At 42.1% G+C, this 19486-nt stretch overlaps 1 protein-coding gene across 2 annotated transcripts in view; it reads right to left on the bottom strand.

The window, feature by feature from the left end:
* The window catches only part of LOC137651467 (protein dopey-1 homolog), a 501407-nt gene that overhangs the window by 20173 nt on the left and 461748 nt on the right, over window positions 1–19486 (bottom strand). For both annotated transcript variants that reach the window (XM_068384695.1, XM_068384701.1), the window contains one exon: window positions 10560–10695. In XM_068384695.1, the coding sequence (XP_068240796.1) occupies window positions 10560–10695 (136 nt within the window). The remainder of the gene's footprint in view (window positions 1–10559; window positions 10696–19486) is intronic.

Below are 19486 nucleotides of genomic sequence, written 5' to 3'. Positions count from 1 at the left end.
GATAAGGTCGGCCAGAGGAGGAGTTGGATTCCCCAGTCTCCTCTTCTTCGTCGTCAGGACTGGCGTTAACTGGAGCATCGAGAAGTCCTATTGGATGTTCAAAGACCCTCTTGCAGCTCCACGAGGTTTCTTGAGGGGCAAGACGACCATCAGAGGAAAAGGGGCTCTGAAAGAAAAAGGTTTCCTTCTAGGGTTGGCTGGAGGAGAAGAAGAGGAAAAGGAGACCGATTTTTCCAATGGGATCCTTGGTCTCGACGCTACTGCTGCCTGCGTGGGTGGTTGTACTGGCTGTGATCTACCTACAACTGCCTGCCTTGAGCAGGGTGTCAACCACGATGGTGGTTTCCCCATAGTAGACAGGTCCGGTGAGTCCCTAAGGAGGCCTACGGGTAGAGATCGCTGTCTCGGCACCTGAAACTGAGGAGAGACAGGTCACTTACCTGGATCAATGCGAACAGACATCTGAAGATCCTCATGTATGGTCTTGGGAGGGGGCGTGTTCTGGCGGGATGGGCACTGACGCGAACTTTCTAGGGGGAACTCTGAACACCTCAGGAATAAGAATTGGGTGCTCGCCTCTTGCTGGCGAGAATGGGTGACATAAAGGTGGGTCTGTAGCGGGTGCTGTTGGTCTGCAATGCTTGTCCCTGCGCTGTCAAGGTGGAGAAAGGGGATCGCTTGCGGGAGCGTGACGGTCGTGAGTAGGAGCCTGACGATTGTACGTAGGAGCGTGACGATTGGGCATGAATGTATGACAATTGCACACGAAAGTGTGCACAGGTGATGGAGAGTAGTTGTCGTGCTTGGGAGACCTGCGGGCGGGAGCCCAACGAGCTTGCGAATGGTGAGTAGCATGTTGGCGAGAGGCATGGTGATCGGCGGGCAGGAGATCAGCAAGTCGTCCAGTAGCAATTTGGAGAGCAGCGAGTTGGAGAGCGGGGAATGGTGAGAAGACAAATGGCAAGCTGGCGAACGGCAAGCTGGAAAATGGCACGCTGGGGTGTGATGATCACGACATGACGAGTTATTGCAAACTAGGGTACAGCACTATGTGGTAGGACGTTCAAGTGCTGGTGAACGGCGAGCAGGCGAGCGTTGATCACGAGGCGGCAAACAGAGATCAGAAGAGTGACGCTCACGAACTGGCGAGTGACGATCATGAGACGACAAGTGACGATCACCAGCAGGAGAGTGACAAGATGATCATTGATCCCTGGAATTAGAGCGCTCTTTCTTAATAGAGGGCGTGGGCAAATATCTGGACGATCGAAGGGGACTGCGGTCCCTTCATAATGAAGAGACCATGTGGTGGCGAGAGCTCTCATTGTCGGCAGCAGGTCGACACTGGGGGGCAAGCGGGAGCACTGGTCCCATCGGCGGCGATCCTCTGTGGAGAAGTCAAGCTGCACAGGACTAGCAGGAGCAGGAGAATGTGCGAGATGGGCCTCGCAGACAGCAAGGGCAGAAATTACAGCACTCACAGGTGAAAGAGCTTCTACATCAGAGGACGCTGGAGTAGGTTTCCTCCGGGCCCCCACTACAGAAGCTCTGTCAAGACATCCTTTGAAGGCGGGCCTGCTACCCCCAGTGAATGCCAAACCTGTAAGACATTGGAGAGAGAGGAGGATTCTCCTGAGGGCAGGGGTAAAGTTGCTTCTCTAGGGGAAGCAGCTTCATCCCTGGGACCCCAGGGTTGTCCTGGAGTTAGCTAGTCAATGCTACTACTTGACTGATTCTTGGAAGAGACCGAGCGAGCAGGAGCTTCGGGAAGAGATCAAGTCAAGGAAGAATTTCGAGGTTTCTTCGCCATTGGGAGGAAGACCACTCCCTACACGCCTAGCAGGTGTTAGCCTAGTCACATCGTTGTCCTTTGAAGCCAGACACAACGAATGGGGGTCCGTCTCGGCGGAGGTCACGAAGGTACCACAGGAATGTCCTTCAAGCCCTGGACATGTCCTCATGGTGGATGGCAGGAAGGAGAAAACAAACACACATGAAAAGAGAAAAATATCAGAAATGTTAGTACAATGGACAAGTCTGCATGAGAGGCAGAAAGAGGAGACGTTCGTTCTCGGCAAAGGCAAAAAATAAAGTGGTTTAAGCATACTGGCGTGTGAGTGAATGGGGTAGTTGGCAACCTCCACTACTCCTCACTACCCCTAGCTAACTAGCGGGTTCGGTAGTTGCTACCTCACTTGAAAGTCTTTCTGGCTAGTCTTTCAGCTTCACTGAAAGACAATCCCTATAAATAGCGTAGAATTTGTATTTAGTGTCGGAACAAAGCTGTTTTTGGTTTGGTTGTTATTATAGCTGTATGCTTTTACGCAATGATTATAACGTTACTACTGTAAATACACTTTTATCATCTTAATTTTCTAACCGATTAAAGTAGAAAATGTGATAAATATTATTACAAAGTTACTGTAAATGTCGGATTATCCGTACTGCGCAAGAGATGACCATCAGGAATTGGGCCACGTTTCAAGACTGTTGCGTAGAACTTCGTACAAAAATGGTTAGTGGTCGTTGTATAAAATATACACACTTAGTTAATCTTAAATTGTACTGTATACATATCGTACAATACACGATTACAATAATGATATTTATTGTAAATGTAGGCTACATGTGCAGTGAATCAAGTCGTTCAAATAAAAAAGTGAACACTTACAGTACAGTTAAGCTATACTGTAGCGATAGTACAGTGCAGTAATGCTTCACAACACGAAATTAATTCGTTCTGAAGTGGCTTTCGTAACGTGATTTTTTTGTGTTGTGAGTTACATTTCACATCTAAAATGCCTAATTTGTTCTAAACCCTACAAAACACCACATTAAATCTCATAATAAAGCCACAGTATAACCACAATAAGATACTGTGTGGCCAAACTCATTTGAACCATTCAATATAACCAAACGAACTGTTAATACATGCAAATTAAGTAGTTATTATAACAATGTAATAATAAATGGAAAATAATACAATACATACAGTACAATACTGTACATATATTAAATATATAGTTCCATATGTACTGTACTATTATAGTTACCCTTATCATAGACTACATCTATATTTTCTATTGTCTGAACTCATTTTCTTCAACTCTTTGTGATGGGTGACTGTTTTATTCTCGGGCTGGCTGGCAAATCTCTTTTCTTAAAATGAAAATTTTTCGTAAAGTGAGTCATAAAAATATTCAGATCTCGTTTCGCAGCTTGAAAATTTCATAAGCAGAGGCTTTCTTGAAGAGAGGTATTTATGCATTACAATAATATAAATTACAGTATCAGCGAGCGTTATACAGTATTACTACATAGGAACAACTATACTGTGATAGAAACCAAGTAAAAACAGTACCAGTACTTAATGGGTTAATTATCCAAGGGTAGGCAACGGCAGTGAGTTGTTAGGTTAGGTTGGGAATTATCCCACCCTAGGGCAACAAGCATTCGCGATTTTTCCCTTTTTTTGCGCCTGTCTCTGTTACCTAACCTTCACGAAGTAGGAGGTCTGACTTTGTTTTCTTCTGATGTGTATTTGTAATTCTACAATACCCAATGCATCTCTGACATGAAGACTTCGTTAACCAGTCAAGTTCTTTTAGTTTGTGAAGGTGAATTACCATTTTAATGCATTTGATAAGATTGTTTTGGAGTATTACAAAACCCAACCTCTCTGGTGATCTCTGTATTATCTAGTGCTTTGGATATACAGTAGTACCTTGGTTTATGAGTGACTCGCAATACAGTAAAACCAATTGGTTTACGAGAATAATAATTCAAGTTGGTTTATGAGAACTGTATTGGTTTGCAAACAAAAATTTTTCTCCATATGTGCATTTTTGAACAAATACTAATGAGACTAACATGAAATCAGTCACATGGTGTCCGTACGCCACGCATGCAGTGGTCACACTATTGTCATCTGATTTTTTTTTTTTTTTCATATTTTCATGCTGTTTTAAAGAAAGGGCAAAAGCAGTCATCTCTAGATAATTTCTTTGTCAAAACTGCTTGTTAGAGTTGAATAAAAAGATGACCAAGTGTCCATAAAATATAAATAAAGTAATTTGGTTAGTGATAGTGAATATTGATCAAGAGAATGAACTCCCATTATTTTGCCAAAAATGATCATGGGGGAGATTCTGCCTCCAAGAAGTAAACTTCTCCTTCTCTCTTGCTTTCTTAATACAAGACACAACTTTCCTCAAAGTTAATTTGTCAATATTTCTTTTTTATTGTGAATCATACATTTGTATTATATTCTGATATTAGTGGATATAATTTATTCACTATTAAGAACATTTAAAAACGATTGTACAGTATAGATGTATTTATGGACTTCAGGCGTGGGTCAAGTGAAGTTCCTTAATTTCTTATGGGAAGAGTTCTTTTAGAATATGAACATTATAGGTTACATGCTCACTCCCAGAACAAATTAAACAGGTCACTACTGTAATAGATAATGATATCTGGGGGTTATTTCTAAAGCCACATCAATGGGATCCTTAGAGTCATTGAGCACTCTGGATATAATAAAAAGCTCTTTTGCATCAATATGTGTCCATCGAAACAAATAAAATATATTTATGTGATGATATGTCAATAAGGACACCATATCATCCACCATTCTAGCAAGACTGTGATCCACTGACTTGTCCTCTGGGGTAGTAAAACTGTCATCATATACTGGCATTGGAACAACATTTCTCTGAGGCAACTGATCCTACTCTCGTTGGTACTCGTACATATGAAAGGGTCTGTTTCTTAATCAAAATTGTGGGGAAAACTTTGCTACAATTTTAAATAGCTCCACAATTCCACAATACAGTAATCCCTTTGCTATCACAGGTGTTCCATTCCAGGTGCCCCTGTGACAGCTAAAAAATGGCAAAGTAGATACAGAAATGTATGGTGTATTTTTTTTCATTATCTTAAAAACATTTCACATTTTTCTTATGTTCTTTATAAAATTGACATTTTATAAATCTGTTACACTGTACACTTTAATAAACCTTATAAGCTAAAACTAATTTTTACTGTAGACACATCCATACATATACAAAAACTTAAAAAATTAAAATCGGAACACTCACTAATGCATGTACTGCTTGGCAAGGCCACACTGTTGAGCAAATTTTATGGCCGTTTACTAAATAATAAAGTACAGCAGTATTTAAAATAATCAAAATCTTGATAACACTGTTTCACTTAACTGTATCCAATAATAATGCCTTTAATATTCCTAAATTAGTATCGTATTACCAAATAAAATAATAGCAAATATACGTCTTAACGATTATTTATTTTCGTAAGATGACCGAGCTATCACAACACTTTCTAAATCAACTGATAAAAGCCAACTACCAAAGAAGTATTTTTTCTCTTGCTAAAAGAGATAATTATTATTTGAGCTATCATTTGCATTTTACCATGAAAAGGTTAGGAAATTTATGAATTTTCTTCCAATTCTTTCAGTAAATTTTGCACATAAAACCAAAAAAGGTATAATGTAATAATATATCAGTCATACTCTACACAACATCCTTTGTAGCAACTACTGTAATTGTTTAGCATCGTGTGAAAGTTGAAATGGAAGCAAAACAGTTGTTATCCATATCAGCTGTTCATAACAAAACATATTTTTTATTCCGTTTTCTATAGCCGTATACATTACTATGGATACTTCTATCATTCTCTTTAGCTTTTTTAACTTACTGAACTAGAAGTTGGGATAAAGAGGTGAAGGAAAAGAGGTTAGTTTATTATAATATGGTCTCAAAAAATGATCTTGAATGATGCACAAGATACATGATAAAATCCTATTTTAAGGGTGGAAATTTGGGGGCAGCACAATATGAGAGATTACAAATTACAGGAGTACATATGGTATTGATTTAATTTACTTTATTAATTTTTAAGCCCAAAACTTGCTATTTAAAAAATTATAAAATTTTAACATTAATTTGCCCTTAGAAACCGGCGATATACACATAATACATTTATAAATCCACAAAGTACTGAGGGAACAATAGGTGAACAGCGATATGGCAAGGGGTTACAGTAACCAGAATGCAACCAGCCTCCAGCACATTCTAAGGTAATATACCAACTTATAAGGTATGTACCAAAAGTATGTTTATTAGGTTACATTCTTATGACTTGAACCCAGGAATGAAATCCATATTAAGGAGGTTCCACATCAAGGGTCAAAACCAAAAGTGAGAGCATCTTGTTTTGATTAGGGAATAAAGACACACCATCTATAAGTGTTAATTGATTGATTGATTTGAGGTTTTCTGGCATCCTTACATCTAAGGTTATTAATGCCAATATCCAAGAATCTTGACAAGGATGAACCTGCCATCCTTTCCTCTAGCCTCACTGTCAATGGTACCAGTCGTTGCAATACGGTTGATGTTGGCCAGCCAGCAAAAACTCATGTGTCATCCGAGTGTGACCAAAGCGGAGACGACAAAGAGTAGCCCTACCTCCCATTTTCGGGGCATCCAGTTATACCTCCAAGGGGATATAACATTACTTATTTTCAAGTAAACTATCCCAATGCTGTTGCCAATTATTATAAATAAAATTTTTAATTGTAGGAATAAAATTATTACTGGGAATGGGATACCTTCTTAGTAGAAACTCAGCTGCAGCATTCTTGGCCAGTGAATCTGCCTTCTCATTTCCAGACACACCTACTGAACATGTGCTGGAACCCAGCAAAATCGAACTGTTATACCTTTCATACCAATAATTAAAAGTCACTCTGAAATCTTTAAAACTAAAGGATTATTGGAATTAAAAACTTCTAAAGCTTCTTCCATCACTAATAATGGTAAAATTGCCATTCTCTTGTAATGCTATTTTCTCAATAGCGTACAGTATGCCATATAGTTCGGCAGTAAATATAGAGGATGCTAAAGGAAGTGCACCTCTACAATGAAAAGCACTACTATATACTCCAAATTCAATGCTAGCAGCAGATTTGGAACCATCAGTATCTATAAAAGTCGAATCCCTGTGTTCTGCAACATGTTCCATAGAGAGCAACCTGGTTTTGTAGTCAGTCATGTTCTTTTTTATACTAATAAAATATTTACAAAAGGATACATCCGTTAATTTCCATGGAGGGGTTGATGATATCCTACATGGGAGCACTTTATTTCTACCTACATCTAAACTGTCCACTAATGTTTTTACCCGGAAACCATAAGGTTGAGGAGATTTTGGGTGCAACTCAAAATGTCTAGAATGCTAAAGAATTAGGAAGTCTTTGCAACCTAAACCAATACCGAACAATAGAAGACGTCCGGTAAAGGTCTAAAGGCAATTCTCCACCATCAACAAGGAGGCTTGAGACAGGCGAAGTTCTAAAGACTCCTGAGGACAATCTGATACCAGCATGGTGTATAGAATCTAAAACTTTTAATCGGCTTGGGGTGGCTGAGGAGTCTATTTCACACCCATAACTAATTTTTTTTAAATTAAGGCCTTGTACAATTTTAAAAGAATTTTATGGTCTGCCCCTACAATATAAGGGACAAAACTTTTAAAAGATTCGGAGCCTCCAGACATTTTACTTTTAAGGCTTTCAAGTGAGGAACCCATGTAAGCTTACAATCAAAGATCAACCCTAGAAATCTAGCTTCACTTGCACATGGGATACGTTGACCTTTGATGTACATATCTGGGTCTGGATGTTCTCCCGAATACGACAGAAATGGACAACAACAGTTTTACTTGTCAAAAACTTAAATCCATTCATATCAGCCCATAGAATTATTTTGTCGATTGAGAGTGGTAATTTTCTCTCAAACATTCCCATTCTAGCTCCAGCATATGATATAGAGATCATCTACAAATAGTGTTGAGAGATTATCTTTAGGAATGACTGAGGATACCCCATTTATGGCTAGTGCAAATAGGGTTACATTCAGCACACTACCCTGAGGAGCTCCCACTTCCTGACATTTCCTCTGACAGTTTCACCTACTCTAACTTGAAAAAATCTATGTGAAACAAATACTTCAATGAACAATGGTAGCTCTCCTCTAAGTCCCAGATTATGAATGGTTTTAAGTATACCATATCTTCATGTAGTATTAAATGCCTTTTCGAGGTAAAAAATACTGTTATATGGTGCTGTTTGGAAGCAAAGGCTTCATAAATAGAGGACTCAAGTCGTATCAAGACATCTTTCGTTGAATGTATTTTCCTAAATCCACACTGGATAGGATATAAAATACCTTTCTTCTCCGGGTACCAAACCAGTCTTGCATTGACCATCTTCTCCTTGATCTTACATATACAATATCTCAATGCAATAGGTCAGTAGTTTGTTGCTAAGAACTTATCCTTACCGGGTTTTAAAAATGCTAAAATAATGGCTAGTTCCCAAACACTTGGATAACTATGATCATGCCATATTCTGTTAATAATACTTAAAATAAATAACTTTTTATTAACAGGTTCATGTTTAAACACTGCATATGGAATTCCATCAGGTCTAGGGGCTGTATCATTGGAGGTAGTAGGTTGGCCAGGGCACCAGCCGCCCGTTGAGATTCTACCGCTAGAGAGTTATAGGGTCCTTTGACTGGCCAGACAGTACTACAATGAATCCTTCTCTCAGGTTACGGTTCTTTCCATTTGCCTACACGTACACCGAATGGTCTGGCCTATTCTTTATATATTATCCTCTGTCCTCATACAACTGACAACACTGTGATTATCAAACAATTCTTCTTCACCCAAGGGGTTAAGTACTGCACTGTAATGGTTCAGTGGCTACTCTCCTCTTGGTAAGGGTAGAAGTGACTCTCTAGCTATGGTAAGCAGCTCTTCTAGGAGAAGGACACTCCAAAATCAAACCATTGTTCTCTAGTCTTGGGTAGTATCATAGCCTCTGTACCATGGTCTTCCACTGTCGTAGGTTAGAGTTTCCTTGCTTGAGGGTACACTCGGGCACACTATTCTATCTAATTTCTCTTCCTCTTGTTTTGTTAAAGTATTTATAGTTTATTTAGGAAATATTTATTTTAATGTTGTTACTGCTCTTGAAATATTTTATTTTTCCTTGTTTCCTTTCCTCACTGGGCTATTTTCCCTGTTGGGGCCCCTGGGCTTATAGCATCCTGCTTTTCCAACTAGGGTTGTAGCTTAGCAATTAATAATAATAATAATAATAATAATAATAATAATAATAATAATAATAATAATAATAAGTACCTAGTGCGGAATCAAATTCTCTTTCAGAAAAAAGAGAATTGTATGACTCTTCCCTTCTTGTTGCAAAATTTAAAATTTTCTTTTCTTCAATGCTTCTACACTGTTGAACAGGAGCTGCTTCACACTTGCATGATACATTTGAGAAATGATCAGCCAGGGCATTGCTAACCTTGGTTGCTTCAGTTACATACTGACCATTTACATTCAACACTGGTGGTGAATTTGCCTGCTATCTTTTTAACTTTCCTCCACACAGATGATGGTTGTGTTTTACTGTTATTAGAGGAAACAAAAGATACCCAAGACTGGCGCCTAGCTTCTTTCATGGCACGACGGAACTGTGCTCTACATTTCTTGTATACATTTAAATTATCCTTAGTACGGCATCTGCACAATCGGGTTAAGGACCTTCTTGTGGCTCTGTGCAATGCAGTTAGTTCTAAAGACCACCAGGGGACGGTACTCGTTTGAATAACCCTGTTTTGGGAAATGAATTGACTCCTGCTGTATGAAAAGTTACATTCAGTAAGTCTATGGCATTATCAACACTTTAAAACTGTTCTGCACTCCCCTCGATTTCATTTAGCTCATGAAATTTTACCCAGTCCGCCTTGTCAAGATTTCATTGTGGTGTTCTTTGTAAAGGGGGACTATTGTTGGTGTTTATGATGATTGGCGCATGATCACTAGTATGCCAATCATCTAATTTCTCCAATCGAAATCGAGAAGGCAGTTAGAGATTGCAATTGAAACGTCAATGCATGACAGAGTACCTGTCTGAACATGAAAGTGTGTGGGCTCTCCTGTATTAAGGAGTCCAACATCCTCATTTTCTACAATTGATGATATAATATTGCCCCTCGTGTTTGCTAAAACATCGCCCCATAAAGGATGTCTACCATTCAAATCTCCAAGTAAAAGAAAAGATTGAGGGAGTTGTTGAATCACCTCTACTAAATTATCATATTAGATGCTGTCATTTGATGGCAAGTAAAGAGAACAAATGGTGTATTTTCTTCCAATATCAATCAGTACAACCTTTGCTTGTTATAAGTGTTGACAAAAATTGCACATGTACTACCATCTTAGATAAATTCTAATTACATTTTATTTCAAACTAGCTTTAATTAGAAAATAAAACTATAATTTCATAATAGTATTGATCGAGCATAAAGAAAAATACGGTAGGGATAAGACTGATATCTCAGCCTACTAAATTATTAATGAAAACCAAAAATGAAAAAAATTCTAATGAATGTACACCCGAATACTAAAATATGTCAATCTAACAAATGTTTTAGAACTAAAAATCAATAACATACCTTGCCAGCCATCAATTTAGCTATACGGGCAATATGAGGCACAAAATCACAGCTTTTAAGAAGAATGCTGCCAGCTCCTTCATTCTTTTCTTCATTTTTCACTACTGGAATGGGACCAACAAATGCCCAACGATACCTGTAAAAATATTTCATATAATATCAGGTTACACAACAATTAATTTTTCAAATAGAATATAAATCTTCTATTATATCCTTATTTTTGAGCCTAATATACCAGCACCTTAAAATACAATTGATTTCACACTAATTTTTCAATACTAACTTATCACTTATACATATCCAATATTTGAGATCTTTAAATATCCAACAAACTGTAATTAAGGGAAATTATTGATATTTCCACCCTCTTCCCTTCTTCTTTTCTTCAATATGTAGCTCTTTAACCAGTCGATGATAAATAAAATCCCCTGATGACCCATTTGTGCTGTGCTACCATTAATGCGGCCTACCAGGCTTATACAGACCAAAGTAACACATGGTTAGGTCATTACCTTAGCATTTATGGTCACACCATTCTTGAGCACTTTTGTGAATCCAGATGCTGCTCATAAGCAGTGTATTTGGTTCCCTGATGCTGACTCATGTCAAACTAATATTGGAAAGAGCACTTTATGGGGAAAGGTTTAGCATCCTTTGTTTGGTCAGCAAAGGATTCAAATTCCTTAGCCCTTTCAACCTACCAGTAGTTCTCTAGCATACATGTGACTTTGTGCCTCTTACCTTAAGATAACTCCTTAATATTGCAAAGGAAGAAAAAGGGGGGTTGGCCAAACATGATTCAAGTGTTTTCCGTTTTTGTCAAGTAACTGATTAGCCAGAGAGCTAGCTTGAGTTTGATTACAGTATTGTATACTGTACAAAATGTCTGATGCCAGTTTAATATGGATATTAGTAAAGTTAAAGAGAAAATCCATTTCTTGAGTTACATATTCCTGGTTTTAAGGAGGGGGTGTCCCAGTTCCCCCGAATTCAGATTCAATTACACTTAAGCATATAAGTGGGAAACTTATCTCATAATACCAGTACATGTTGGCGAGTCAATATACAAAACTCAAAAAAATTAATTCTCTGGCATTATCATTTAAGAAGAACCCTTCTCAGGGGCTTTATATACACTTTTGTGTACACCAAAGAAACACGACAAATTCGGAAATAATTTGTATTTTTCCCTAATACAAACCTGGAGTTATTTATGTGGATATTCTTTCAGTGGCAGCTGGAGGTAGCCATTAGACTTTGATTGCGAGGTGGCAACCCTGCCTAACCGCTTAGCGGGTAGGCAGGGGGTGGCTGGGGGGTAAGCAGCCGCCTCTATATATACTCTCACAGTGGTGAGAGACATCACTTTTTATTGCAGGCAGGACTTCTGGGGGACAGGTGATGGAAGACCAATTTATATAAATAACTTCAGGTTTGTATTAGTTAGGGAAAAATACAAATTATTTCCGAATTTGTCATTTGTTCCAATACTAAAAAACCTTCCGTTATTTATGTGGGTGACATACTCTTAGGTGGGTGGAAGTCCTAGATATGGCAAGGACATTGACCCGGTTTTACCTAGTACAGTATATGACTGTAGCCTAGGGATAACTTTGAAACCTCGCTGAAATATACAAAGTGAGTATACTCGCGGCCTGTGCAATTTAGTAAAATAGAGGTTGTTATTTGTATGAACGTCTGAGTTTAAATTGGAAAAACAAGACATATCCCATTGCTCCCACGTGGAAAGAAATGGGGACGTGGACAGTACATAAATTTATGACTTATACTAGGCTACACAAGGGAAGTGATAATTACCTGTAGAGGTTGAAGCCAGCTGGCAGAGGGACCCATGGTCCTGTACCCCAAGGCAGGGGAAGATGAAGAAAGGAAAGCGAGAAATTCTTCTCATTCATCCCAGTCTTAAACCAGGTAACCAATGCCTTCAACCAACTGCTACTTGTCCATCAAGGAGCTTGAGGTATCTTAAACCACTTGTTGAGCAGCCACCAGAGGACCGATAGTAAATGTATCGAGTCTCCTGTGAGTCACGTCTTTGAGATAATGGGCTGTGAATGTGATTTGTCTTTTCCACACACCTGCTCGGAGAACCTGCAACACGGAAAAGTTTCGTTTAAACGCCAGGGAAGTACTGATTCCCAGACGTCATGGGCTCTAAGTCGATGAGACTGAGGAGAATCCAGAGCCAAGGCTCTTTCGATCACTTGGCAAATCCAGGAGGAAACTGTGTTCTTTGTGATCTTCCTCCTTACTCTCCCTAAGCTAACAAATAGAGTTGTTAGTCTGGGCCGTGTTGCTGCAGTGTGTTTAAGATAGTATCTCAAACTCCTCAATGGGCAAAGTAACAACTGATCTGGGTCGTTCGTTACAGAACGAAGACTCGCAATCTGAAAGGGCCCGAATCTATGGTATAACATCCCTGGATTTTGAGTCTTAGCAATAAACTCAGGAACAAAGCTGAGCGTCACTTCCCCCCATCCCCTTAATTGGGCGATGTCATATGAGAGGCCGTGAAGTTTACCGACTCTCTTGCCGAGGCTAAAGCGAGCAGAAACGCCGTCTTCAAAGTGAGATTTCGATCAGTTGCATGGTGTAATGGTTCGTAAGGAGGTACTTTTAGGGACCTCAAGACGCGAACAACGTTCAAAGGAGGCCTGATTTCTGACTGGGGGCAAGTGATCTCATGACTCCGTATGAGTAAAGAAAGCTTCAACGAAGAGAAAATGTTGACTCCTTTCAGCTTGAAGGCAAGGCTTAAGGCTGAGCGATAGCCTTTCACTGCTGAGACTGAAAGGAGCTTTTCCTACCGAAGGTATACAAGAAACTCCGCTATTACTAGAATAGTGGCATCAAGTGGAGAGATATTTCTTCCATGACACCAACCACAGAAGACTCTCCATTTAGCCTGGTAGACCAAGGCTGAGGACCTACGCAAGTGTCCAGACATTCGTTCTACAACTTGTTGTGAAAAGCCCTTCTGAGAGAGGAGACGCTGGATAGTCTCCAAGTGTGAAGCCGAAGCAACTGCAGTGTCTCATGGAAGATGTCCGCGTGTGGCTGTTTAAGTAGATCTGGTCGTGGAGGGAGTTCTCTCGGTAGATCTACGAGAAGTTGCAGGAGGTTTTGTAACCCTTCTGCGTGATGCCATAGCGGAGCTGCAATGGTCATCATTAGATCTTTGGACTCTCTTGTTTTGTTAAGCAGACAAAACGGGGGAAAGGCGTACACATCGATGTTGTCCCACTGTAATTAAAATGCATCTTGCCATAGAGCCTAAGGGTCTGGGACTGGAAAACAGTACAGCGGAAGCTTGCTGTTCAGAGATGTTGCGAACAGGTCTACAGTCGGGGAACCCCACAAAATCAGGACTTTGTTGGCTATCTCACGGTTCAAAGACCATTCGGAGCCTACTATCTGAGTCACTGCTCAGATTGTCGGCCAGCACATTCCCCTTGTCAGGAATGAAGCGAGCTGATAGAGCCACCGAATGTTCTTCTGACCACCTGAGGATCTTAACTGAAAGATGGCATAGACGCTGTGAAAAATTACTGCCCGGTTTTTTATGTAAACCACTACTGTGGTGTTGTCGCTAATCAACAACAGAGTGACCTGCCAGCAACTGTTGGAACTGACGAGGAGCCAGGTGGGCTACTCTCATCTCTAGAAGATTTACGTGCTGGTACCTTTCTGATTCTGACCAAAGGCCGGAGATCGTATGGTGCAGCAGGTGAGCTCCACACCCTTCTTTTGATCCATCTGTGAAAAGCATCAAATCCAGAGGGGGAACGAGAAGATTCTGACCTCATCGAAGGTTTTCGTCCACCATCCACCAGTTCAAATCCGTCACCTGATCCTGAGTTATGGGAACTCGGGTGTCTGGTGGGTCGCAGTGTTGGTTCCACACAGACTTTAGCTACCCCTGCAGGGATCTTATCCTGAGGCGGCTGTTTGGAACAAGACGGATGAGACAGGTTAGGTAGCCTAACAGACTCAACCAGCAAGAGGCCTAAAGAACTTTTTTCCTGAGGAAGGGAGCGGTTACTTCTTCCGCCTGTGTATGTACTCTTTCATCTGATGGCAAGACTTTCTCTAGAACGGCGTCTACGATCATTCCGAGGTACTGTATACCAATCTCTGTGAAGGTTGCAGTGATGACTTCTCATGATTTATCACGACCCCCAGATCCTGACAAAACTCAAGAAGCATATCTCGGTGGCAAAGAAGGGTTGTCTCCAAGTCTGCTAAGATCAGCCAGTCGTCCAGATATCTGAGAAGACATATGTTGTTCCTGTGAGCCCAAGATAATACTACGGCGAACACTCTGGTAAAAACCTGAGGGGCTGTCGCAAGACCGAAGCATAGAACCTTGAACTGGCATGTCTTTCCCTCGTGAATGAATCTTTGATACTTCCTTGAAGATGGATGTATTGGGATCTGGAAGTAAGCGTCCTTTAGATCCAGTGTGGACATGAGGTCCCTTGGACGTACTGCTTGGATGACCGTGTCTGCTGTCTCCATTCTGAACTGAGTCTGTTGGACAAACTTGTTCAGAGGGGAGAGATCGATGACTGATCTCCAGCCTCCAGTCGTCTTTTTCACCTGAAAAATCAAACTATAAAAGCCTGGAGACCTGTCCACTACCTCTTGGAGAGCACCCTTCTGCAGCATGGTCTGAAGTTCAGCCCTGAGGGCCCGCTCCTTTGCAGATCCCTTTGCATAGAAGCCTAGATGCACTGGATCCCGAGTCGGAGGAGGGAGAGATGGAATGAACGGAACGCGATACACTAGGCCGATTACATCGACCTTCCAGGGACCTGCCCCATGAAGGTGCCACCTCTGCCAGCGGCGCTGTAGGCATCCTCCCACAGGTGATAGGTGATGAGGAATGCCATTCCTACTGGGAGAAGCCACCTCCTTTACCTCCCATCTTTCCTCTGAAGGACTTGGACCCTTTTTGTCCCTTGGACTGAAAGGGCCACTTAGACACCTTAGAAGGTCCCGAGGACCTAGAAGTTGACTGGTTAGAGGAAGGTGCTTGCCCAGGCCGAGAAGACTGGGAAGGTCTACCATAGAACCGAGATGTCATGGCCCTATGGAGGAGATAATCGTTGGATGATTTCCTCCATCACCCAGCAGATCTCTCTATCTCCTCCAGAAAAAAAGAGAGAAGAACCCTTGAGAGTGGAATTCCTCAGCCAAGAGACCTCCATTTTAAGCACTTGCTTATGGAACCGACCTATGACAGTATCCCTCCTCTTGAGTATGGCGTTCGCCCACATGTTGACAATGTGGTGCGACAGAAACTTAAGCGAACCATGAAGCTTAGGGATCCCAACCATAGATCCAGCCACCTAGCAGCCTGCGTGGCATACTTCACACCTCTCTCTATGTTTAGGAGCTCAACTGCCACCAGTGATGCCTTCAGAGAGGAAAGGCTTTGTGTGGGAACTCTCTTTGTTAGGGACTCTACTGAAGGGTCGAGGGTCATGATGGAATGTGGTTCCCCTTTGATCTCATAGTACTTCATTTGTAACACAAAAAGAAGTGGCAGAGACCGAGTGAAGGAACCTGCCCTCAAGGAACTAGAAGTTCCAGCTATCTGGGAGATAGCTTTCCTCTTGGCAGCTGTTAGACCTTTGGACCAGGGCAAAGCCGCACTGGACCTGGACGGTTTCTGGGTCTCCGATATTTCATCGAGAATCATATCCTTCCCTTCCTGGATGGTGGAACAAGGAGTGGACAGCCTGTTAATGGCCCTCATACAGGCGAGGACCTGCCCAAAGGTATGTTCCGATTCCTTTCTCTCCTGTTTGGAATGATAGTTCGGACTGGCCGCCTTTGGAAGATTCTCATCCTCCAAGTCTAAGGGGTCATCCACCTCCAGGCTCACATCCAGAGCCTGAGGTAGGTCAGGGTTGTCAATTGAAACTGCCACTAACACCGCGTCTGTGCCTCAGCCTCCCTAGCCTCCCTTGCTGCGGCATTCTTTGATTTCGTCTTGGAGTCCTTCGATTCCCTACACACACTTTGAGGACTTAGACGAAGCCTTGGCAGTAGGAGCTGGCAGCTCCTCCTCTGGAAGAGGAACAGAAACTGGACACTGATCCATAGGCACTACCTCAATGTCTTGAGGGTTGAAGGGATGGATCCCGATCTCCCTGGGCGAGCCTATGTCCCTGCTCGTCCTAGGGTAGATGATGGTGTGAATTTCTTTACCTTCACTGGCGTGAAAGGCAAATTAGCCATGTAAGAGTCAGCACGGACTTGCATACCTTCAGGGGTGGAAGTGATCTGCGTACTTTGTCTGCCGTCTATCTCCTGCTATGGTCCTGACTCCCAACTGATGAGCTTGACGAGGGTTCCAGAGGTATTATAGGGGTAGCCCTGAATGGAACAGTCGGGGGTTGAGGCGGTGGAGGTGCCAACTTCAGAGCCTTCTGGATATTGGACTTGAAGGTTGATGCCCAAGGAGGAAGCTCTGAATCCCAGGATGCACCCTGGAGATCCCTAGAAGAGTGTCTCTTGGGTGAAACCCTAGAAGGATTGTCAGCCGACGGAGGAGATAACCTCTGAGGCAGAGGAATACGTTCCTTTGGACGCAAAGGATGGTCCGGGCAAATAGGCCCATTTGCAAACCTATTAGGAAGCTCATTGAACCCTTCTGGGAAGGGTGTTGGTTTTCCGCTGGAGGTGGAAGACACAGAAGGGCGAGAGGAAGGTGTTGGATCCGCACTTGCTCGCGATTCCGCCACATCTATCACGAATTGCTCGCGAAATTCTCCGATTTGCTCGTGAAATCGCGAAATTCATGTACAAAATCGCGAACTTCACGCGTCGGCCTACACGTTTCGCGAGCAGAAGTGCTCGCAACAGGAGCACTAGGAGCCACAGAGGAAGAGGTAGGTCAAACGCCTTCCTGCTGCCCCAGAGGAGCATCTACGTCCGGCGAAGTCGGCAGAGGAGGCCTCTGAGTAGGGACTACTCTAGAAGAAGAACGTGCCACAGTGGGACGCATCTCCAAGCATCGCGTAAGCAAGTACTTAGCTAAGAGTCCCCAGCCTTCTTAAGCCGTCCAAATTTCTCCCATTGGGAGGCAGACCACTCCCTACACTGCGCAGAGCAAACCCTGCTCGCAATGATGTCCTCCGCACGTAGGGCACAAAGAGTGAGGGTCAGTTTCCACCAACGACATGAAGGTCCCGCACACGGCACCCTCTCGCCCTGGACACGTTCGCATGATGAAAGCGATCGCAGAAGAAGAGCACGCCTGAAAAGAGATAGCAAAATTCAAAAGTCCAATGACAGTCAGGAGGAAAGCGGACACGTCCGATCTTTACTGAGCCAAAGGAAAAAGTGGTGTCTCACCGCTGTGAGAGTATATATAGAGGCGGCTGCATAACCCCCAGCCACCTCCTGCCTACTCGCTAAGCGGTTAAGCAGGGTTGCCACCTCGCAATCAAACTCTAATGGCTACCTCCAGCTGCCGCTGAAAGAATATCCACATAAATAACGGAAGGTTTGTTAGTATGAGAACAAATTGCTCTTTTTATGCCATTATATGCAATTGAAACAAATATCATGCTCAAGAACAGCTCAATACTGGCATTTTCAGATAGGAAAGGGGTCTTTTGAACACTTACCATTGTTGGTGTTGGGGGTTTTCCTCATGAATGATTATGTTTTTACTAGATGTCTGTGATACTTCATCCCAAATACAAACATGTGACTTATTTTCATATTTTTTTCTTGCCAGATGTATTATTCGCTAAAAGAAGTTTTCCTCATACTGAAGAAATCATGGATAAAGCTAAAATTTTATCCACTATTAGAGATCTACACGAATAAATTACCAATATACACACAAAATGGACACTTTCCACAGGTATAATGGATGAGGAAAACAAAGGGTAAGGGCCTGGGAAAAATCATGTACTGGTAAAATCATGTGACTTAATATAGGTACGCCAGTAATAGTGTTCAAAACCTATGTATCATACAAAATATTCTAAATAGTTTTTCTCTCTTCATAAAGTCTAGATTCAAATAAAAAGGCTATTAGAGGTGTATTATACATGTTATAGTATCATAAAATCCAGTCTTATATAAGGGCAACCATAGAAATGGATTATCATTTATAAAGCTGCTGCAGTTAGGCATGCAGCTAAGAATTTTCACAGTTCAAAATATTGAAATATAATAGAAGTACTGCAAGAAAATCCTTCTGATATAACTGACTATCATAGTACTGTTGTCGTCGTCGGCGCCCACACGTGTCCGAGTATTGGGTTCTGTCGTTAACCATCAGCCTCCTATCTATGGGGTGGGTGCTTGTGTCTGATGTGGCTGTTAAGTCCTAATCTGTGGTGGAAGAGTCGCGGACAGTGTTCACAAGGGAGGGTAGGTGGTGGGCGGGGCTGTTCTAATCGCTCTCTCCTTCTTCTCCTCCTAGCCTCCTCATTTTGTCTCCTCCTCTCCTCGAAGTCCACGGTGCCATGGTGTACTGTACTCCTCCAGGTTTTCCTGTCCCTGGCTGTTTCTTCCCATGAGGAAGGATCGATGTCAGTTAGAGCCAGGGTGCGCTTTAGTTGATCTTTATAGCGCATTTTCGGGGCTCCTCGTGGTCTGGTGCCCTGGGTCAGTTCTACGTAGAATATTTTCTTTGGGCGCCTAGATGGATCCATCCTATGCGCGTGTCCTATCCAGCGGAGGCGGTGGTGGATGATGGTGGCCTCCACGCTGGTCAGCGAGGCACGTTCTAAGACTTCAATGTTGGTGGTGTGGCTCTCCCAGGGGATTTTCAAGATCTGCCTCAGTTTCATTTGTTGGAAGCGTTCTAGGTTTTTAATATCGTTTCTATATAGCGTCCATGTTTCACATGCATACAGGAGCGTGGAGAGGACTACTGC

This window comes from Palaemon carinicauda, chromosome 1 (genome assembly GCF_036898095.1).
Source record: "Palaemon carinicauda isolate YSFRI2023 chromosome 1, ASM3689809v2, whole genome shotgun sequence".
In the NCBI taxonomy this organism is placed as follows: Eukaryota; Metazoa; Arthropoda; class Malacostraca; order Decapoda; family Palaemonidae; genus Palaemon; species Palaemon carinicauda.
Note: the sequence above shows the minus strand (reverse complement) of the source record. Positions and strands in the feature narration are given on the sequence as shown.